Below are 24452 nucleotides of genomic sequence, written 5' to 3'. Positions count from 1 at the left end.
TAAATTAGAATGGACATTCTCGTATTTAATATACGGGACTTTTCAGGTCAAGGAATTTTTGTAACATCGAGCTACCTATTCTTCTAATGATCTTTATATGCGTATACTCGGAGAGGAACGAATATCTGTTAATTATATTAATGGAAAGTAAGAGATTATACCGTACACGATGTATATATATATTTTTCATTCCAATTGCCATCGCTGTTAATACTTTCTTCGTAGTACTTTGTTTCTTGGAAAAAGGTAATTCATTTTATACGCGAAATTAGATTCGTTGTTATAACATCGGAGAAAGTTTTAACGAAACCTTATCGTATAGCAGACTGTAACCATAACGGGCCATCCTTATCTCACGAAATACTGTTGTGGCAAGGGACGATCGGAGTTTAGGAAACGTTTACGACGTTTCCCATAGCCGTCATTGTTAAACCGTAACGAAATCCAGGAACCTGTTCACGAATGTGACGATAACGTTTCGAGAGTAACTACGTTTCCGTCATAGTTGCAACAATGTGAATAATTTTGTCTCTCTTGTTGTATCGTTTGTATTATGTGGAAAATAAGTACGTGTCCAATCGTTTGAGTTGTTATGCAAATTGATGTTTGACGTCGTGTCACATTACGAAGAATCGTGACAACACCCTTCGGGGTGAATTTCCTAGCTAATTGAAATAATCTTAGTCCAATTCCACTATTTGAAGATTAGGCGAAGCTAGTGTTTAACATACTTCCCCTCGGAGCTTCTTTATTTCTGATGCGAGCTCCTCGCATTGCTGTGTGTACTGCCACTTGGCCGTCTTCTCGGACTCGACAATCTGCAACAGGTGCAAATGCTTCTGCTCGAGCTCCTCCTTTTGCAACAGCAATCTGTTGAAACTGCAATGAATAATCAAGTTGCTAGTGGAACAGATACATATCTGCCTCCGTGCTTACGTTTTAATTAGGTCAAAATTCATCGTAATTCCAGCCAAGCAAAAGATTTTAATACAATTCTGACTATCTTAAGCCTTGGTAGATTTAGTCAGAGATTGATAAACAACATACAGCTACAGCAGATGTTAAACTATGAAATTACAAATAGAAAGCTAGTGTTGTTCGTCCTTTTCTATCGCTAGTTACGTATTTTTGCAATATTTTTTACAATATTTATACGTAATAGTTTCAGAATGGCATTCCATCTGACTTGTTATCGTACACCTTGTTAAAGCCGATTTTAGATACTACAGTGACTCGTAAAACTGTTGCAACCCTCTTTATTTAAAAGTTAGGAGGATTAGAGCTTACCACATGACGCATAAAAAATTTTTGAAAAAATTGCAATTTTTGCGAAGGAAAAAAGTAAACGTCGCATTCTTTAACTTTCTTATCGTATGCTTAAAATTGTATTCATTCCAATTGAAATTTTTTTCAAATTTCCTTTATACCTCATTTAGTAAGCTAACCCTCCTAAAATCTGCAAAAGCTTCAAGACGTTTGGTACAATTTTAAAGAACTTATTCGATCTCAAATTTGCAACGAGTTCGCGAATCACTGTAGACGGTACAACTGTAAACGAGCTTGACATATTAACGAGTTAAGAATCACTTTGGAAAAGCGTGCAGTAGTTTCAAGTAGTATCGAACCGAAATTGATCAGACAACAGAGTCTGAGCGTTCTATGTACGCTATTAGATGGTTTGTTTCTTTTATATCTCCATTGGGTAATTTCATATTATTCCCGTCTTTCTCGTGCATTCTTTTCGTATGCACCGATAGCTTAGAATATATTGAAATTTCCGATGAAAATGAAAGTTGTCAACAGCGTACCATTTTCTATTTAAATATCTTTCCGTATCATATATCTCGATTCGAACAAACGATTTTTATTAGTACAAGTGCAAATACCTCCAATTCCCCTACCAACTGAAATTTAATCGATAGCCACTAGTCCTTTCACGCGATGACAAACAGCAAACTCGGTAGCGTCCCAAAAACATGCTATTGGCGAACGTAATACGAGTAACATTACATCGTGTCGAGTCGCAAAATGTGAAATGATAGTAATCAGAGAAACCAGTAACTCAGAAGAGCAAACGTACGTATGTATATAATATATATGTTGGTAATATAAATCCACGTTGATCTAAGGAAGAAGATATCCTTTTCGTACGTATCCTCTCCAAGGATTATAAAAGTCGGCTTCGATAAGAGAGAACAATATTAAAATATAAGTCTGCACGTTTTCTCCGGCTCTTTATCCATTTCAGATCTTACTTGATCCTATTCGGACACGGATAAAATTACTTTTATGTTAAAATACAGGAAACCCCGATTCTGATCATTGAAATTTCGTTCAAATTTCGTTCAAATTTTGTTAATAACGGTCGTGAATCGATAAAAGAAGGATCAGGGGCAACGGTTGGTTGCCCGCTTGCTTTGGCAAAAGAAAAAAGAACGGACGATGAACAACATGCGATGTTAGTGACGCACGTAGAGAACGTTATGGTCGTTTGACACACCTGTAGGCATTGCCAGCGCGATCACGTTTGTCACATAGGCAAAACCATTAAGGCACTAACGTGAAAAAGAACAGACAAGCCAACCACGATCTAAAGATCTATGGCAGCCGTGCGAGCTACGGAAATAAAAAAATGAAAATAATCTTATTGCTATCTTAGAAAATACGAGAAAGGACAACGCGTAAGAAGTTATTTTATGATTTATTTCTCCACTCTTTTCATATCGTTAAGCTCTGCTTCTTTTGATATTTTAAACACCTTGGACCCGAACTATGCGAAGATATCATCGTTTTAATCACGCTCATTTCCACCTATAAATTACACACATAATATATAGTTACCTAGCTTCTCGTATAGCTTCGATCCACGTTTTGCAGTCTGACTCTGTAGCCGCTTTTAGCTCGTATGATCGTTGATTCTCCCTTCTATAGGATATCGCGAAACAGTGCTGAAACACATCGTGTAGCAAAAGCATAATTAATCAAATTCCATTTCGTATCTGTGGAATGATGCGTTTACGGCGAAGTTCGTGTAAACTTAACTTGTTCGCTATGCTCGTTGTCGGTGATACGGCTAATTACGAGAACAAGCGTAAGAATTTGAAAGAATCTCGTTCGTTTATCATTCCCCGATAGATCGACGAAAATCTTGAAGAAATCGTGTTTCAATATAAATCGTTGCAATAGCAACCGTAGCGATGGATAGGGTCGTTGCGTGGCAGCTTCGGACTTGGAAAATTCATTGAAAAGTTTCAATGAACCAAAAACAAATATACAAAAGGCAGAGATGTGGGCGTGATAAAATATGCGCCATGTCGAGTCAGGCGTTAAATACATTCCGACCGATCAGGTACTCGTAATTGTACATTTCGCCGTATTGACTCAAGCGTTTTATTATAACCCGCGACATCGTACTGCGGGTATGTTGTCAAGCGTACGATCTACACGAGAGAGCGAACGCACGAGAGAGCATGTGGCCTATTGTAAACGAAACCTCGGTCCGAGGTCGGCAACTAGTGTACCGTACGAGCGTACAGTATGTTTGTCAACGATCGAAGATGTGTACGGCCAGTTGCAACGAAATTATGCTGACAGAGTGTCCAAAACTCGAATCCGCTGCAACTTCCAGCGACACGAGCAATAATCTAGATTCAACTGATGCAACTATTTAGGTCGACGAAATCGATGTCAACGAAATTCTTGATTAATTTGAGAAACTGTCGTGAGAAGACGCAAAGATGGGAAATTGTTTGCGAGGGAGATTTCGAATTCGTTGCTTGGTCGTTCGTATCGAATATTGAAACAAATAAGCTTTCAATTCCAAACCGTATTTACGTGTACAAATAAAACGATATTCCTTGTACGAAGTGGAAAGCTTTTACGAAACATACTGAATTATTCTAACAGTAATAGTAATTTCATGAAGACACACGAAGATGAGAATTCAGTAGTGGAAAGGAAATATTTTACGACATGTTACGAACAGATTATGCGTTTTATACACGAGAAGCGTATTATTAATACAAAAGTGAATGTTATCAATAAACGAAAGTGTAGATTTGTCGATGCGATGAGTAGCGTTGGCGTTGCACGAAGAATTTAGTTCGTTTTACACAAATTTTGCTGCGTTTCGATTCTCGCGCCACACGGATAGAAGTTTTCTTGCTACTGCCTCGATTTTCAGTATCGCTCGACACTCTCTGCTTCGAACTTCTAATTTCTCAGATTGCGAAATCGTGTTTCCATATGTTCCATGTTGCGATACGTCATTGATCGTGTTTCGTTTCTTCCGTAGACGTACGACTTAACCGAACATCCGTAAACTTCACGACAAATACGTTCGCTGCTTAAAAAAAGGTACGTTTCAATGGAAAGAACGAATACAAAGGTAGCGCGATAAGTTCGCGTAAAACATTGCGGAACTGATCGAAAGCGTTGAAACAAAGTGACGAAAAAGACAGACGTTTAATAAATCTCTGAGAGATCTGTCGTCGACATCGGTATATCTCGACAGAGAAAAACATCGGAACCAGAAGTTCTTATTATCGAGTCGATTACGGTCCTGTGTACAAGGCGAGCCAACGGGACGCCAGTAATCCATCAAGCGGTTGTCAAGCACGTACTTTCTCCACCACGAGGACGCATATTAGACGTTACTTACAGACAATTTGCCGCCGACTCGGCTACGAAAGTTTCTCTCAGGGGAGAAAACGGTTCTTGGCTCTCGCCTTTCCGCCCGGTGCTCGAGTTTCAATTTTTTTCTTTTTTTTTTTTGCGATGCCAATTAAGGTAGGGAAGTTTTATGATAGGATCCCTAGAGAAGAGCGGAAATAATCCCTTTTCTGTCTCACTTGACCTATTACGTCAGTGTTTTCGCCGCGCTCCTGCTTCTCCACGAAATTCTCAGACTGCCGCAGTTTATTCATGCGTTATCCGCCTCAAAGATCTGTCCTGCTTTACATAACCTTTAGCGGAAAGCCTGACACGACTTCGCCATGATTTCGTATAGCATCAAATTCATAATTTCTCACGTTCTACCTTCGCGAGAATAATTACGCGTTTATCTTCGAAACGCGATCGTACGATATGATACAAGTTAACGGTACGAAAGAAAATAAATATCGAATGTTTCCTAATCTTTTATTCGCACGCGAGGCTTTACAAACGTAGCATTAGTTGAATAATGTTTCTCATTAACGTCAAAATCGTTCAAACGCCAACTTTTCTTGCCCCATTTATATTTAGGTCGTGCTAATTGCTCTCCGTTTTAAAGTCAGCTAGGTTTATGACAGAGATCCTCAGGCAAATGGAAATAATTTCTTCCATGTCTTGGTAATCTATCGCGTCACGATTTGCTTCAGAATTCCGTTTCAGCGTGGGATTGCAAGTTCGAACGATCGTCGATCGCGCCTAGCTGTACGATAGAGTAAAGGAATCGAACGATTTTTCGTCGAAATCGTAGAATTGTGGAAAGGCATTCGACGCGTGATATATCCACCAATTTACTAATCAAATATACGAGGAATTGTAAATGTCATGTACAGCATCTTTCGAAACTTGGCTAAACTGTGAGGTCGCGATTCGATCGAAATTCACGACAAACAACGCGCGAATATGCGAATAGGTATACTGTCGTTTCGACGAAAGAGAGACTATTAATAGTAATCATCGCTAGGGAATTAATGTTCCTTTGGCCAACGTGGATTAAAGTCAGCCTCCAACCACTCCCTTTAACTTTGATACTCTGCAGGGGATATGCGGACAAGGCCATTCTGTGTTTCTATCCTACCTTTCTCATTTGTTAGCCTAATTCGCGTGGTTCTGCTTGTTTCGTTATCTTTTCATTCGCCTAATTACGTTCTGCGCACATGTCGTATGTTGGTACGAGAAAATAGTTCTCGAATTATCGCTCTTTTCACAACGTTGAATTCGTCCAACTTTTATAATATCGTTCAACTTCTAATTGCATTAAAAATATTAGTAAGAACGCAAAGTGTGGCAAAATTCTTTCGCGAATATCGTCTGTTCTCGGTGAAGGATTATTATTAAGGGTATTAACGTTAAACGCTTTATTTTCTCTGAAAAATGTTCCCCGGCTATGACTTTTCTAATAAAATTATCCTACAAAGCGCATCAGCAACAAGTTTTATCGTGGATACAAAAACCTTTGTTCCCTTGAGCGGATAATTTTTAATTATTCGATATCCGATCGTATGGCATTCGTTGCTCAATGCCATTAAACAAGACTATACCTTTCATCGATTATTACATGACCTGACCATGTTGTTTGAAATGTTTAATTTCTCCATCCGACGAAGTCAGAAATTGTCACAAAACGAATCAGATCTGAAGAAACTCGATAGCGGAAGGTACCTACCTGCTGGATCGTCTGTATCCACTTTACAAGAAAAAGTGATTACTTTGATTGCTAGCTGTGCGAGTATCTCGTTACCTATGACAGGCAGCCAGAATTAACTCGCGAACAAAACGAGCTAAATCCCTGGCCAATTATAAAGGGACACCTTCCCTGTCTCTTAATGACGAAAAAGACGAAATAATTAATCTCACGATATGACAATGCTTTTATTATTATTTCTTTCGAGCATTAGAAACAATGATAACGGATTATTCCTTTTACGCATAGGTTCTGAGAACACTTTCTCGAATCGTGAAATATTTTTCTAACCAGCGGTGTTTCGTTCATAAAATTTTCGCGAGCATTTCCAGATTAATATTTCAGCGTGTTTCTGTGCCTAATTTAAATTCATGCGCGAAGGGTACTCCAGATTCCAACGAAAATACTGTATTCTTTTTTCACCGCCGCTTGGACAACCACGAAACGCAACTCGACAAATAAAAAGAACGAGGAAAGTACAGCGACGAAAACAGATTTTACGTGGACGATACGTGGAAATAAAAATACAAACTATCAGCTTCGTTCGATGTGTTTTAATCTGGCGCGTACTAAATCCAGCACAGATTTCACAGCATACGTTTTCCTGTTTTTAAACTACGAAATATCGGCCAGGCGTTATCTTCTCCTACGTGTATTGGAATCGAAGAAAATCGGAAGCGGACGAGGCAGCGATACGTAGGGGCAGCAGTTTTCCGTCTCGATGAACTAATCGTACCTTTTCAGCCGTCGAATCCGACTGAACAAATACAGAAGTATAGTGAACGAAGTACAAATCCAGATACGGGCCAGCCACTCTTACAGCCGGATGAAATTGGAACGGACGTCGACTGTAAATATTTAACGGAAGCGAGAAGGAAAACAGCTCCCTGTCCACCGCCTAGCTGGTGGAAAGAACAACTTCCTAGGGACGTTGTTTATGCCGACGATATAAAGAATGGATGCTGCGGAGACGAGTTCTGCCACGAATGAACCAAGGTACCCGCTGAAAGGAATATCGTGCGAGTTTTTTTCAAGATGAATCGTTTACTTATATCGCCACGGCTTGCTTAATCTCAACGTCTATTAATCGAAAGAAAATCAGCGAAACGACAAGGAAGCATCTGGTCGTTTCAAGTAGAAGAGATTAGCTTTGGTCAGACGTAGGACGAGTGTCGGTATCGATGAATCGTCCGACGAATCTTTTCCTCTATTCCCTGCACGCTTAATTTTTCTCGCTCTAACGTAACGATCGAAATCGTAGATATTACAGCGAGTATCGTTAATCCTGCGCGCACATACTTGGTGACATACTGTGTGTACACGTGAAACGTGGAACAGTACGCATTTATCATTATAGCAGGGAAAATGAAACACGTAGGACACGTCAATTTATTTTCAGATCTAAAGTCGAGGGAAAAGTACTGCGAATAATTTCACTGGCTTGGAGCAATTTGTTTTGTGCTCTTGTATAGGCAAACGAATCAATGCGAGTTATTTCGGTGTAGAAATATTTCACATTCCGCGAAACATAGTCTTTAGGAACGTATGAAAGTTTCGAAACACCGTGTTTCTATATCCTGTTTCGTTCGGATGATATTCACTTGGAACATTTCGCGCAAAATTACTCTGCGTATTGTGTGAATTACGTAAATTAGCGCGCGTTAATTTCTGCACGTTATTACGCTTCGATGACATAGAAATCGTGTTCAAACGTCGATTTCAATGACAAACTTTCGAGATGCAAATGAAAATCGTTTATAACGCATGATACTAATTAATATGAAAATGTATTTCTAATCGATAAACTGTTACGTTACGACGTCCAATATAGGAAACGTTAAACACATCGACCGAATCTTTCATTCTTCGCATAAATGGAAACATTATCCGTGCTAATTGAATATATGTCCATTTCAAACAAATACACTCAAGTATGTATGAAAAATAATGGTAACGTACATGTATCTAATGTAAAATAATAATAATAATGTATAAACATTAGGTCGTCCGAAAAGTTTCTTTCGTTTTCGTTTTATATTATTTTATCGAATTACGTATGATCCATTTTGTTCCGTCAAGATAAAGATCACAACGTTTGATAGATTAGGTTTCATGTTTGTATAAAGATGCGTCGTTGTAAAAGACGTGTCTGTAAAAGAAAGACACTTTCCGGGCAACCTAATAGAAAATATATGAATTCGTAGTCGCGAATACAAATCGATAACATACAGGTTCGAAATATTGAAACAAATGAAATATCTTTATGAAAGATTTAGACGGTTTACGCAAAATCAACGTTTTATAGAAACGCTTGCAAACGTTTAATCCCAACGATCGTTTCTTTTTCTATTTTCTTTTTCCTTTTTTACGAAGATACTGGGCAAACTGAAATTACAGATAGCGCAAAAAGACAAGAAAGACAGTTCATGGATAATCGCTTCGTTGAAAGCCATTAAACGAGCGAAAAACGTTGGAAATGATCAAAGAAATTAACGAAGTACGCATTTCGCTTCGAATACATTGGCGAATAACGTTGAATTTTACGAAGCAACTGTCAAACAAACTTTTCGTTTTTCGCTTAATTATTCCTACTTCAACGAATTATAAATTATAAATAAGTTAAATTAGTTATATTTAAAAATTCCATGTGTGCGTGTGTTTTCCTGGAAAAATAGATCTGCGCTATATGTCCGAAATTCTGGTAACGTAAATATTTCGTGAAAACGAAAATTTCAATAGGATTCGTACGTGTCGGTGATTTATCGATATAACGTATGGTAATTTTCTAAGAATTATATCTGCTTGTACACGAGAAACGAATTAATCGATATAATTAATTTAGTACGTTGTAGTGCGTTGCGTTTATCGAAACATTTCGATGCGCATCGAATCGATGATCACGTCGTCGAGCATAACAGCACCACGTCACGAAACAATGAATACTAACAAGATGGTTCGGTAGAAACTAGAAACGCTAATACTATCCGGGACTCGATTCACATGCCGATGCATCGTCCGTTGTTAAGCAGAAAGTCACAGGGGAATAAGTTAATCGACGTTATGAAGCCACATCGGCTTTGAGACGTTCGCGTTTCACGGGGATTGCCGATGCCACTTATCATTATCGATCCGAATACGGAATTACCAATACGTACACCTCTAATCTACCTGGCATAATATACGAAGGAAATTGAAACAAAGCGGATTAACAGTAAACGTTTCGATGGAAGAGCTCTTGATACCGCTGAAAGTGCCTTGCCTTTGCTTTTGATGTCTTGAGACGAGCTTGAAGATGCCTGAAGAAGATGTCTCGCTGTACCACAGGCGTCGGTTGATTCGGCTTCGATACCGAGTTACAGTTTTATCAATTCGTTCGTAACGATCTATCAACTTGCATCGTTCACGTTAAAACGGATAAACGATTTGACGAGGATTCGCTTGAAATTTTTCAATGAAAAACGAACAATGGAGAAGTTAATCTGCGGCAAAAGGAACGAATTAACTATGTGAATTTTATTTACGAAGAATATCGCGCTAGTGGTTCTTTTTTTATTCAATAATAATTATTAATCGATAATAATATTCAAGGGTATTACAGCACTTTTATTTTCTTTGGAATAACTTCACCGAGCACTAAAAATATCCCGTGACCTGTTGTAAGCCTTTGTCACTTGAAAATTCTCTTGTGAAAAACAACGCCATTGCCGGTTTCATATACACCGTTACTATTTATAACCTTTTCATAATCTGTCACAAAGGAGCACGTGAAATGTTATTTTCGTGCTTAAAATATTTTTTAAGATGTACGATTATACCTATATTTTCTACGCATATTGCGTCAGTCATAAATTTAGCGGGGGCGTCGCGTCGTGCCTGATTCCATCCTCGATTTCTTATCGGAAGAGAAAAAGCTTTCTCGAATTCGATGATTCAACGAAGAAAATATGCGAAGAGAGATAAGTAGATGAGTAGAAGAGAAGATTACATAATTATTAGCTACCAATTAGCAGATGCATTTCGGCAACGGTGGTAAATTAACGACGATAATGTATACTTAATTAGAAACTAAACTACAGAACTTCTCTCATTCGTAGAATTGTACCGTAGCCACAATTGCAACGACTTACGGAACGCCGCTCAATGTTATGCCGTTTAAAGCTTCTGTAATAAACGTCTACTAAACCGCTTCGATATAAAATTAATTTATGCAGATTATTTCCTTCGTTACATGATACGTATTAGTGGAATTCCGCGAGTGAAGCAATTTTCTCTTTGTTACCGCCGCAAGAGTTAACCGAATGCAAACTTACGAAATAAACGACTATATCCACGTTGCCAAGCAGATACGATAAAATTTCCAAGCTTTTATTTTACACGCGGAGTGTAATTTATAATAGCAATCGCTGCGTATACGCAATCCGTGGAATATCAAAAAGATTGTTCGTATTTTATAAACCGCCATTCACCTTTTGCAAACAGTTTAAGTTAACATCTTTGTGTGTCGTCATCTATTTCTGTATTTCATTTCTATTCTTATTGAAGATGACACGGTAGAAACGAAGAATCCGTGGAAGATAATGGAAATCGTTAGTTCGTTCGGTGATATTAAAAGCGCGTGTTATTTTTATCTGGCAAAGAAAGTTTGACAATCTAAAAGTTTTCTCAAGTCGCGTCGATTATGAGTTTTCAAAGGGTAAACTTCGATTGTTTAATCGAAGAAGACCAACATCTACATACGTGACAAACTGTTAGGCAAATACTAGCGTTGAAGCACGAGATAGCGTGATAAAATCGTGCGGTTTACGTAATCGGCGTATTAACAAGCAACTGATTATTGAAGACGGTGCACGGTACAAGTGATCGGTTAATCCGCGGTTATTAAACGAGATTCCCGAGAGAAATTGAGAACCGGTTTGTATCGTAATCCTTGGGTGTGCGAGTCCGCGGACAGGAGGAAACTATTGACCGGTTGCGGCTGATACGAACACCTTGATGATCCCTGACGTCCTGTAGGTGTGATAAGAGATAAGCGTAAGTGAAGAAACTGCGCGCCAGTTTCGCGAGATGAGCTCCCATGAGAAGCTTATTTTTAGCTCGAAACAAAATCGATTTATCCCTTCTGATGCTACGCCGACTGGCACTACGCTTCCGTGGCCTCTCGGGCCGGCATTGCACACGAAGAAACGAGCGAACAAGGGAAAACCAGAGGGAAACGCAGGCAGCGCGCATGAAATATAAAGCAAGCAAAAAGCAGAGGGAAGCGAGTAACAGACCGAGAAAAAGAAATGAAAGGAACGTGAACAAGAGGGAATGAAACGAGCTGCTTTAGCGGCATAATATGCCGGCCTTGGTTCATAAAAACAGAACTTTATTGAGAATCTAGAATTTCGTAGTGATTTAAGGATATATCTGACTAGAGAACCGCTACAAATTTTACAGCGATGCGATTGGACTCGAGGCACGTTGATTTTCTACGTTTTTTCGTATTTTTTTCTTTTTTTTTTTGCGGCACCGAATAAAAGGTGAGAATACGTGCGTTTCTAAAGGATCGTCCATTAGATAAATCAGAAATTTAAACCGTGTAATTGGAAAATATCGTAGCGTAAGATTCCTTTCCAAATATCGTAAGTCGTTTCTTGATGAAAATTTCAAACGCTTTATATCCCGATAATCCGCGAATAAATTATGAAGTCGACGACAAAGATCGCTTTGTCGAACGCAAAGGCACTTGAGGTATTCGATATCGAACTTGGGATGTTTACTTTCAACTTTCTCGTATAATCCTATCGAATTGTAAACCACAAAAAAAGCTTTAGCGACAGATTGCGCTCGAACGTTAAATTCCTCTCGTGAACTTCAGCAATTCTGATATCGTATTACAAGCCGCTAAATCTTTTTCAAATAGATCGAGCTTCGCGATGGATCGTAAAATTATACGTCAACAGAGTCATCCGAGTAGCTAATAACCTATTTCAGCAGCACGACGTTTCCTCTTCTATCATTTGTTCTATTTCCATAAAAACGAGTGATACGATCTCTTTCAATTTCACGACTCATCCCATATGGATTACATCGGGCAAAACACACGGAAAAATCGGATACGTTCGTTTCTCTGTTACACAATTTTATCAAAGGTTCTATTGAAATAGCAACAGCCAGAGAAAAACTATACCTACGATTAATTCGCATACGCGAATCAAAAACGGATACCGTTCACTCTGTTTCGTAAAATATCCGCCATATAATAGAAGCGAATCGGATTAATGGTTGCGAGATTGAAACGCATAATACAATTCGCGACTCGCATTCATTCGATATCGAGCGTTAAAACGCGATCCGATGCATCTGAGGATACGAACCGCGTGGAAATTGAAATTGTATACGAGTGAGAATTTCGACGTGGACAAGTGGCAGGTATTCAATGCGATTCAAATTCCTTGCCACGATATTCGTGCGTAGGAAGATGCGAATTTTAATTAAGCGACTATGTATACGGTATTCGCGATACAATTGTCGTCGATCGACTGAAACCATACTGGATAAGCGTCGTTTATCCCTGCGTTATTATTCCCAACTTATTCGTTCGTTGTAAATGCATTATAAATTTTAAATGTTTCACGATCGTTCGTTTTTTCCCATGAAAATACTTTCCAACGATGTTAATTGATTTATAATAATTTTATTAGAAACGTTTTCCGCGTATGTTCAGCCTCGGAACGAAACGCGAATATTTGTCAAGCGGATCAGAATGTTTGCGCGTAGGAAACGAAATTCTTACCAAGTTATTATATAAATGCACGAACGGTTTCAAGATATTGGACTTATTTTCTATAAAACGTAGAAATAAATTTCTCGACCTGGTCTACGCTACGACAACCAGATTCCAATACCTCGAAACCCAGCAACATTTCATATTAAACGTAAACGATATAAAAATATTTTCATTACTCGGATCAATAGTTTCACATTTACCACCAAATTTCACGTCCAATTTAGATGTAGCGTTTGAGAGTCGAGAGAACCTATATTAAAATAACATATCCGTGGCTGCAAGCAACAAGAGAAAAACAAAGGAGAGAAGAATAGTAATTATTTAACCAAACGGTTACAACAAAACGTACGAAATTAATTCTGCCAACGAACACGAACCCTCCTTTCAATATTTTTATCCCTTTATCTTACTAATATATTTTTACATCAATACGAATCTAAGTATAATTTTTCCCTCAATCTTAAGGGTTTTATTAAAGGTGATATTTCTGGAGCATAATACTTGAGAACAAGTGTCTATATATAATTAAAAAGATACATGTATATGTATACGAAATATTTCAACGACTTAAAAGTCTGCAAAAAAGAAAGGATAAAATATTCGATCAACGCCGATCGATTCTATTTATGTTGCAAATTGCAACTGTGAAGAAATTAGTTTGTCCGATTTCTTCTACAAATCAAATTACATGTAAAAATAAATTTTAAAGAAATATACCGATAGTACGTTGTTTTCGTGAATATGTTACGTATTATTTATTTGATGCTGAAATATTTATATACTGCTCGATGCCAGTGGTTAAATAATAGCGTAAAAAAGCGTATTAAACGCCACGAAGAAACAAGTAAGAAGTAAAACATGCGAGAAAAGTCTAAATTGAGCGTACTTTTACGTGTACAGTGTGCTCTTAAAACGTATTACAGGCCATCACCTTTAACCCTTCTTCTATTATTTTCACCGCGTGACATGGTTTTCACATTATACTTTCTATGCAATTTAACGATTATGTCGTAAGAAATTTGTGGATATTTCGATATTTATATAACAGAACAGTATTTACAACATATATTCGGCTGTTTTCATACATAACGAAATGTAACAGCTAGATACGACGAATAACTGGCAAGTTAAAAGTAACTTGATCTATCCCCGTTAATTCGACCTCGCCTCTATCCACCATTTTTCCATACAAATTATTTTCCGTTATCGCGTCGAAAAAAAAATTATTTCGTTGCGTCCAGTCACCGAATTTTTGCTTCTTTTTTTAATGATTTTCCTCCGAAGTTGTATTTTTCCATACGTTCGTGGCTGGGAACATAATATTAAATCAAATTAATATCAATCGATATGATAAAATTAATAGTTTGATAGAAGCGGAAACGACGTTACACCACTTTGCACAGCAATTTTCCTTCCTCTTTGATCGTTCGATTAAGTTGCGCGAATTAATGTTTAAAATGAAAAAGATGAAATATATAAATCTACTTGTTTAATAACGTTGTCTTTTCGAACAACCTTTAGTATTACAATCAAGAGTTAATAAAGAAGTACCTTCTATTCGTGCGCGCGCGTACAAACTTTTGATAAGATATAAATTAAGAAAAGCAGTAACCTTAACGTTGAAAGAATATTGCTTTAGAAACTCGAGAGTTTTAATTAAAATATTAAAAGCAAAACACAACAAATAGTATCGCGAAGAATAATGCTGCGTTATTGTAAAAAGTAAAACTGCAGCATTGAAAAACGTCTTATGGTAATTGAACGACTCAAAGTTTTTGTTTTATAATGGAAACTGAAACTTCGTATATTGTGGCAGATGCTAACTAAATCTATTACAAATCATATTCATCATATACCATATAAACTATAATTATTCGTCCGTAATAATTTGACTTCTGCCTGACTGCACAACAATTAATATCATTCGCTGTTTATTCGTAACTTTGTAATGACAGAATTTGCGACAAGTTTAATTAATTAGGAATTTTGGAACGAAATTTCAGCAAAATTTTCATTAGGTTGGCTATAGTTTTCCCAGTGACACCACAGCTGGCTTCGGTTCGATACTACACTCTATACAACGTTGATATACGATACGTTTCCCATAAAGGTATTAGGTAGATTTAATCAAGCAATTTAATTATTTCGGTTTTCCCAAATTGTTAGTTTCTTCGAATTAAAGAAATATCGTACGTCACGATTAATACTATTATTATTATAAACGCTGGATTTATTACTTAAAAGGCAATATTTTTCAAGTGCATTGTAGTACACGACGCCACGTTCTTTATATTTATCTTTCCTATCGATACAGTGATTTTGAGTTCTTTTTATACTGCTTTCTTTTATACTACCATTTATGCGAGTAGACCTTATATTTTTAAAAGAAAGAAGATAGCAGAACAGAGAAATTTTATATCAAAATGGAGGAAGAAGCCGTATTAAATTTTCACGTTTCATATTTTTATTACGATGTTTCTATCCGCGTATAGTAATATCGTATAATGATTCTCATCCATCTAATTTATTTATCTCATGGTATTTTTTATAGACTTCATATATATATATATATATATATATATATATAACGTTCGAATCAATTTCAATTTGTAGCAATTTTGCAGTGGACTTCAATATTTCAAAACGTTATCATATTAACATAATAATATTGCTTTTGAACGTTAACAGTTCATCGAACTTATTAGAACTTATTACGTAAACAGCAGATATTATATTTACATTAGTTGGCGATGGCTATTGAAGTAAATAAATATGCAAATATCACGAAATGCAATAGCGTGTAACTCTACAAAGTCTGCAATGCGACTAAATAATAATAATAACGATAATAATCTCGATAGCAAATTAAACGTTCTTCCAAACGCAAATAAACTATTTAATGTTTTCGTGAATTTTGTAATCTTTACTCTCACCGAGGTCACAAGTGCAGTCCTAATTATACGCTTTATGGTCTGCCAGATAAATTATTATTAGGCAGTCGCTCGATAATAACAAGAACCGTGTGTCATAAATTTGTACCCTGGCGCATTGGTAATCAATGGACATGGAACTCTGCCTCTTGGCTTGCGACCCGCACCTCCATTTAGCTGACTTTCCAGATATCTTGCCAAACTAGCTGGACTGTCCACAGGCTAACAGCGTCGCTGATTTGCCAATTAGGTCAGCTTCCGCGATATAAACCAAGGGATAAGTTAAACACGTTAGAAAGCTTTTTAAGTTAATCGGTCAATTTTACAAACGGGACAAATTTTTCCTTTCGTTCGTTTGCCAACGTTCTAAAACTACAAAATGAAAAAGAAAAGCCTATTTTGACAAAAGGCAATTCGAAAGCAAACGACAAATAACACAAGGTGTAATTATCGCAAACTATGGTGAAACTAAATCCCATTCGTCGCGAGTTCGAGATTCTTCGGCTACTAGGATCAAGAAGCAAGCTATACGGAACGATACAAGAAGCTCTGTTCGTGACACGGTAACAATGAAATTTCACGCATGATCGAAGAGAGATACCTGCGTATGAAAAGTAGCAACCTGTACGGAATCTTTTTCCATTTCATCTGTTTTTATATAGAAAGTTTACTGAGCGTAAGGTCAAAGGTAAATCGTAAAACCATCGATTGTCCCGTTTCCATCTGTCGTGTGTAACAACCATAACAGATGCGGAACAAATTTCTCGAACAACAGCCAGGCAATCGTTCGAACCCATGCTGGAACTTAGCAGATTGACTACAGTCAGAAGCGTTGTTACTAAACCAAGGAAAGTAACACGACAACTTTCTAAGCATAAATATAGAACACAGACAGATGGAAAATCTTTGCAAAATAGTTTCGGCAACGAGTATTCCGATTATCCATTCGTCGAGTGCGACCACTACCATAATTTTCTTCGTAGGAACGCAATAGTATCGCTTTAACGAAATCTATCGATTTTCCCCTGATGTAAAATTTCTGAGCATCGTATGAGAACGCTGCGGCGCCTGTGCATACGTGATACATTTTCGCGGTATCCGCATTCGCTATCCAATGGTTATATCTATGTATCTTATAAGGACGGATAGGAAAGGTATTGCTCCAAGATCGATAGAGGAATTTTTTCAGCCAGTGAGGTTGAACGCGCGTCACAGTCCCGACAAATTTATTGTTCTATAAAGTTTGTATGAAACAGGTATCGCTTTTTATCCCAAATACGTATATAATAGGAAATCCGTGTAAATATATATTTACTCTTGTTCTCATCCTGCTATATGTATATATATATATTTATATGGCGATAAATAATTCACAAATATGATTTAAAAGAGTATTTATCGTTCGTATTTCTTAAGGCGTTTCAAAATGTTATTTGTCAGGCGATGAAATAGCAATAAAATTTACTTATTAATATCGGCGACTTTCATGAGAAATCTAATATCTTGATATACTTTCCCTGCACTTTCGATATTTAAAAATAAAAAATTGTTACCGACTTCCTTTTGCACCGCTTCGAAAGGACGATCGATATCCACACGCATTGTTATTAGCAACGGTAAGCTTGCTGACGAGCTGTTGTTTGCATATTTATATTGTTAGCGTGATTATTATGTCTAAAATATAAGCTTACATATAGTTTCCATATTTTGCGAATGCTTGAATTAATGTTTTAAATGAAATTGATTGAATCGCTCGATTAAGTCAGAGAAGCAATTCAAAGGCAGAATAAAAAAAAACAAACGTGTTCGGAGAGCGACGTAAAAATCAAATGGTACGATGTAAAATTTTTATATTTTAATTGCCAGCAATTTCACGTATGAACGTATGAACTGTAATGAAATCATTGCCAGTAGAAACTGTTCATTTATTACTCTAGTTATCATTCAATAACGTAAGCTGCTCCACTCTATAAAAAGTAGCTTTGCGAACAGCAAACAAATACATTTTACGGTACGTGACATTGCAAGATGGAAATAATTGCCTTTCCTCTTTGTGAATACTAAATAGGCTAACGATCGTGAATCCGCAAACGGAATATTAAATAAACAACACGAATACCGCCTTTTGTTTATTCATGAATACCGTCCTTTGTTTATTCACGAATAAGTTGTATATCATAATTATCTGTACTTTAAGATTTCTGAAACTATGAAACACATTTATATCTGTCTATAACATGCGGTAACTATAGCTATCGTGACCCGTAGAGAAGATCAATTACGCGCTGAAATATAATAAAAAATACGTATTATATGTTATATTATAATATGTTGTATAATATAATATGTTGTATTATAAAGATAGATACGAGATATCGAGGAGATATATTAAAATTACGTCTACAATAATTAAATTATACCGTTGACGAGAAGCCGTTTTCTTCTAGAAAAAGTTGTTCGTTTTAGCAGAAATTGTTCCGCTGTTTGTGAATTTCAGAAAGCAATCTCTTTTGATCGAAAATACGTATCTCCGTATCTTCAGCGCCGCGACACGATCAAATGAAAATATTCATCCCACGTCAATCGTCGAAGAGCATCATTTATTAAAAAGATCGTGTATTCACATGGTACGGTACTCGCGAATTCATACAAACGAAGGGACAATTTATAAAATGTGGAAATCACTCAAAGTCGGTATCAATATGTATGTACCATATGTCTGTTTCTCTACTGCTTTTAAAAGAATAATTTTTCCGATGTTTATGTATATATGTATTATGTACATATATGTACGTAATGTGTGTATATGCTCGGGTCTCGGTATTTTTTTAACTTTTTTTGGTATCCGTGAAATAATCTTTACGAATCACGTATTTCTAACACAGATATACAGGGTGGTTGGTAACTGATGATACAAGCGGAAAGGGGGTGATTCTACGCGAAAAAAGAAGTCGAAAATATAGAATAAAAATTTGTTTTATTTTTTTTTTAATTTTTCCATCGAGACAACGATCTACAGTGAGATCCGTTATAACGAGACGTGATAAAGTGCACGCGTACCGAGCGAAAATTCAAAGTCGATTTTCTCGAAAACAAAGCCTCAAACGACAAATTTTTATTCTATATTTTCGACTTCTTTTTTCGCATAGAATCACCCCCTTTCCGCTTGTACCACCAGTTACCAACCACCCTGTATAGTCGCCTTTATAGCGAGTAGTTAGTGACTATATTATACCGAGTACACTCGCCGCCAAAGGGATGTACATTAAAACTATAATACTTCGTTCATACAAAATATGTCTGTATCAAATATGTATGCACGATTATTTGATCTAGCTTTTGCCAGCTCAGCTTCTGAAACAAAAGCCTGCCAGTCTTACCGATGGATTCACGAGTAGACCATGAGACGAGAAACTCGTTATTCTCCTCCTTCCTCTCTCCTTTTCTCTCCATTACTTGCTTCTGAATATTAGATTCCTAGCGAATAATTAATAAACGAATGAAATAGATGCAGATACCAAGACGCTGTCGTTGTTATTAAAAATATTTAAAGTTCCACGGTTAAATCAAACACTGACGATTGAAAGGTATTTTTCTAACACGATTCGATTATTGCTCGATCATTCACTTGAAATCTTCGTAAAAATTAAAATACGTAAAAATACATATTTATAAAACAAATAAAAGTACCCAAAACGAGCGCCGGATATCTCCTGTTCTTACAGCATAGGAAGTTACTAAACTTATTGTCATAAAATGAGGAACGAAAGTATCGTTACAAAATACATAGTACATTTTTCAAAATGTCTACAAAGAGAATATTGGTTAATTTTTGTTATTGGTACCTGTTCCATAGTGCCTCATAAATTCCACGTATCGAGGTCATCAGCTTGGTTGATCGAGTTATCTGCCGATATTTACAGCGTCGTCCTCGATAAATACGGCATCGCGAAAGAAAATCCATCCGCGTCTACCGATGTTTTACACACCTTTTTCCACTGCTTTCCGACTATCGACTATTATCAACAACGAAGTTGATACAATATTTATGAAATTTTCATTTATCGTATCAACGAATAATAATGCTATTTATCAGCCACGTAAAATTAATTCCATCGCTATCGATTCAAATATGCTCGCGTATACTTATTCATGAACCAGTTGTAAAAGTGATTTTTACCGATGCTACTGCAAGAAACACCGATGAATATTAAATTTCATTTAACATTTTAGCGCATCCAAACGCACAGTTGCGCATCAGGCGTAACTTGATTTCCATCAGATCGAACGAAACAGCAAATGGACGAGAATAAAAACAAGCTCATAATTCTCTGGTATAATATTCGTGCGTCGAAAGGACAGCCGACGTTAACGAAGTATAATAGAAGACAAGTTTTAGATCCGATGTACAAGACGGAGAGTAAGTCGCTGATAGAACTTGTACAGCAGCGCGAAACAAAGAAGGCCATCCACTGCCAAAGCAGCTGTATTTTTGTTTCGCAATTTTTTCACAAACCTTTTCCTCGGGTTTTGTGGGTCTTGCGGCAGCTGCTTTCGAGCAGACGTTTAATTAATTTGCGCTCCAAGGATAAATACAGAGTGGAGATGCGGACAACTGTGTTTTGCAGCGTCACGTAGAGACGGAATTAAACGTATAGTAAACAGCATCGCAATCCGAATACAATGCAGTTATTAAAAGAGATATTAGACGGATCGTATAGAGAGTAGGTCAGCTGATATTATATCAATCGATTATTGCCATTCTGTTACTCTCGTTTCTCTACTTTAATCTTGAAGCCAGCAACTTCTGAACGCCATTGTAACCGAGGTTCGCAATTCGAAAATTTGATAGGTTGTCTCGATAGGAGGTCGTATTAACCACCGATAGAATCTAAACTCGTTAACAAAGTTGTTGTAAACTCTGTATAAATACTCGGACAAATAACGAGCTCATTTACGAACAGAATTTACGCAAAACTATGTATATATGGTAATAGGCTACATAATCGCTGAATTCAAAACAAGGGAGGTTCCACGTACAATTTTCGTTGGTATTTGCTGCTATTGAAACTGCTATTAACATACAATAAAGATGTATCGATGAAGAGTATGAAACCCTGTTCTGCGAAGAACAAAGATTCCAGTGTTTAAACTATAAATCGTCAGATCTCGCGATTCGAAGGAAACGCGCGATATCCATTCCGATTCCATCGCAAACGTTACAGCCAGGATAGAAAGATGAAGACGAAACCGAGAGAGTAGTTTCAATCACCTTTCGAGACTAAGTAAAACGGAGACAATGCTAGCCGTGAGACAATGGTACGCTAAAACGGGACGAGCACTTCGACGTAAGAACGACGATGTTCGCCGTAGTCATTGTTTCGTGTACGCTCGTCACGTCAAGGCTAACGGCTGCAATTGATTTCTCAGTGGAGGATGCGAGGATCCTCCGTTTGAAAGGAACCTCTCAAAGCTCGTCGTGCAAACGGAATTTGCGCACACCAACGCTAAACTAAGTGGTAATTCCAGTTCGATCAAAGAGCTTCGAAGAGATTTATGGAAATAAAACGATCTATTAAATAGATGCTGCTTATGGTTGGACAAAGACCGTTGCCGTATCTTCTTTCTGAATTATTTCTCTTTTTTCTCACACACACACACCACGAGCACGTACACCTACATTTTTGAAATTTTCACATTTCTACATGTCGAAGCAAAAATCATTGCCTGGTACTTTGCTCGACAATCGCAAAATAATTTACCAATTTCCACTGTTACTCTGCGTCTGTTCGTTCGTCGTATTTCATTTCATGAATTTTACAACCTTCGTCATCTCCTTTTATTCCATGACACCGCGTTAATGTTCGTTACGGTTCTCGTATCCCATCCCAATATTTTACATCCTCAATTTACATCGGTTTCTGCTGCTATTAATTATCGTTAAAATATATCCCGTTAGCCATTAGTTGAGTGACGTTTGTTTCCTTTACCGTAGGTACATATAACGGCTCTCTACTTTTATATGAAATTGTTGCCAAGTCGACGTTAATTTCTTCGTGTCACACGTTAAAAATTGATCATTTGTTTTATTCGCAAATACGTGTTCACTTTGCAGTTTAAAATGCAGATGAGTTGATCGATGCTTGGAATGGAACTTGTTTGTTCAAAGTTGTTCAATTTAATTTAATAATCAAACGAAGTGCAACTTGTTTGCCATAGCTTCTCCACTGATATGAAATACATGGATCGATAGATCGGCGAAAGTTTTTAGCTTAGATCATCTAACAACGGCGATATTTCATAAGAATTAGCTTTAAAATATTCTCTACAAAAAAAAAATTACTACAAGAGACTTTGCCTCTGTGCAACACACGACGACTACAACAACCAAAAAAGGACTACTAAATAGCGTTAAAAATCCAATGTCAATTCGAAGCAGTTCGCGGAATCAAACTCTGAAACCTTAAAACGTTTCAAACTTTGTTCGGAATAGAATTTCGTCAGAAATTGAATCTGTGTTTTCAATTATCGCCCAGCAGTAGCACCCTTCAAACTTTTTCCACCTCGAAACGGACTTGTTTGAGGTGAGAGATTAATTTACACTTCGATCTCTAGTGGTTGAAGGCAACGATCATGGTATATGCATACATATGTATGTACATTGTACATCGAGGCAAGTTATTCCCTTAATATTTTATTCTTTGAAAAGGGAGTTTTCTTTCAGAGTTGCGTCAGGAAGCAACGAGAAGTCCCGTCCCTGTTGTGATTATCATCACAGATGCATTGAAGTTAAATTACTATTGAACTGGAAGAACGCTGTTCCAGGAATTCGATAGCTCAGTCATGAGAATGGTTAACAGTCAAACAGGTGTTGCGTTACAGTTAGGGAAGGAACCGTTTGTTCGCCGACTCAAACTCGGAGATACGTTGATTATTTGAGCAAGTTAAGCGACATTTGTCGTGACGATAAAAGATCGTAAATATGTCGACTGTTTCGTTTCGCTTTTTGCATGGCGGTACGACTTTTTTCCAAATATTCTACTCGCGTACAGTTATCGTAGAGCGAATGACATCAAGCAAATATAATTCCAGCACAGTTGCTTAATTAATTAATTCTCATAAAGTATCGTTAGATTTTCGTTCTTACGACGATCTCGCGATAAAGTAATTGATACGACGAGTGGTCGATTTAATAAAGAACAGTTATTATATAGCAGTCTGGTTATTTAGCTGGTAAATTTTACGCGAAATATTGCCAATTATAATTAAATTGTATCATGTCAGTAGCTGTAAAAATATAGGATATGAACTTTAAACCGTACGATATGCAAATAGGTACGTGCACACGAAACGGTATAAAAAGTGTAACAACGGTGTGATGATAAGCGTCGCGAGAGATTCGCTAAGTTCGTAATCGTTCTTTGAAGATGAAAATATTGTACAACGCATGTCGAAAAAGGAAAATAAAAAAAGGATTGACCTGGTGAGGTCGAGCGACCTTTGAATAAATCGATAGATCGGCTTACGCATTAATACGTCATGTGCAATTAGTTTACAATCATAAGCGCGTAGCCAGAGAGTGCTTTATCCGGTATAAATGAAAATAAATATGTAACTTTGACGGTAACAAGCTTTTTTCGTACTGTTTACTCTTTCGTCCTTGATAAATATGGGAACATAAACGTGAATAATCAAAGAATTATTTTATAACGAGAGAATTATTTAATAACGAAGAAATTATTTAATAATGAAAGAATTATCGAATAAACGTCCCTATCGTAATAGCGTGAACTAGCTGCCTTATAAATTATTAACACAATTTAAAGACGAAGATTGCGTTTTAATAATCGGCAACAACTTGTTCAAGATTAATCGAGTCTTTGCAAAATTTATTACGTTCCTCGAACAGAGACAATGCTTTCCAACTTTCTGTCAACAATGACCTCTCGTTTATTTCTTACGATGGCACGAGAGAAGAAACAGTCGTTACATTGTTCTATACTACCCAACGAAATCGCATTCGAAATTCCAATGTTGTCCCGAACAAATACAATGGACAGAAGAAACGCAGTATGCAAAACAGTCACGTAAAACGAACCGTATCAATCAGTTTCCAACATACTCTGCAGCGACTCTCCCTTTTTCGTAAATCGCAACCTAACTTTCAAATAACAAGGTACTGTAAAACAACCGTCGGAAAGTACTTTCACGATGGTAGTACCGTGACAAAGGGAGATCTGCCAAACAAAATATTCATGGTTGCTCGTACTCCCTACCTGATATTCTCACCGATTCATTCTCACGCTACAGAAATACAACATATACATTTTATCGTATTTAATTTATGCATTACATG

The 24452-nt window shown here is 37.0% G+C and overlaps 1 protein-coding gene across 6 annotated transcripts in view; it reads right to left on the bottom strand.

Moving 5' to 3' along the window:
- Positions 1-24452, bottom strand: part of LOC117215667 (ras-specific guanine nucleotide-releasing factor 1-like) — a 49869-nt gene that overhangs the window by 17406 nt on the left and 8011 nt on the right. For all 6 annotated transcript variants that reach the window (XM_033462052.1, XM_033462095.1, XM_033462059.1 and 3 more), the window contains exons 5-6: positions 2842-2948; positions 732-879 (exon numbers count right to left, since the gene is read on the bottom strand). In XM_033462052.1, the coding sequence (XP_033317943.1) occupies positions 732-879; positions 2842-2948 (255 nt within the window). The remainder of the gene's footprint in view (positions 1-731; positions 880-2841; positions 2949-24452) is intronic.

The sequence above is a fragment of the Bombus bifarius genome, unplaced genomic scaffold, assembly GCF_011952205.1.
Source record: "Bombus bifarius isolate JDL3187 unplaced genomic scaffold, Bbif_JDL3187 scf7180000007973, whole genome shotgun sequence".
Taxonomy (NCBI): Eukaryota; Metazoa; Arthropoda; class Insecta; order Hymenoptera; family Apidae; genus Bombus; species Bombus bifarius.
Note: the sequence above shows the minus strand (reverse complement) of the source record. Positions and strands in the feature narration are given on the sequence as shown.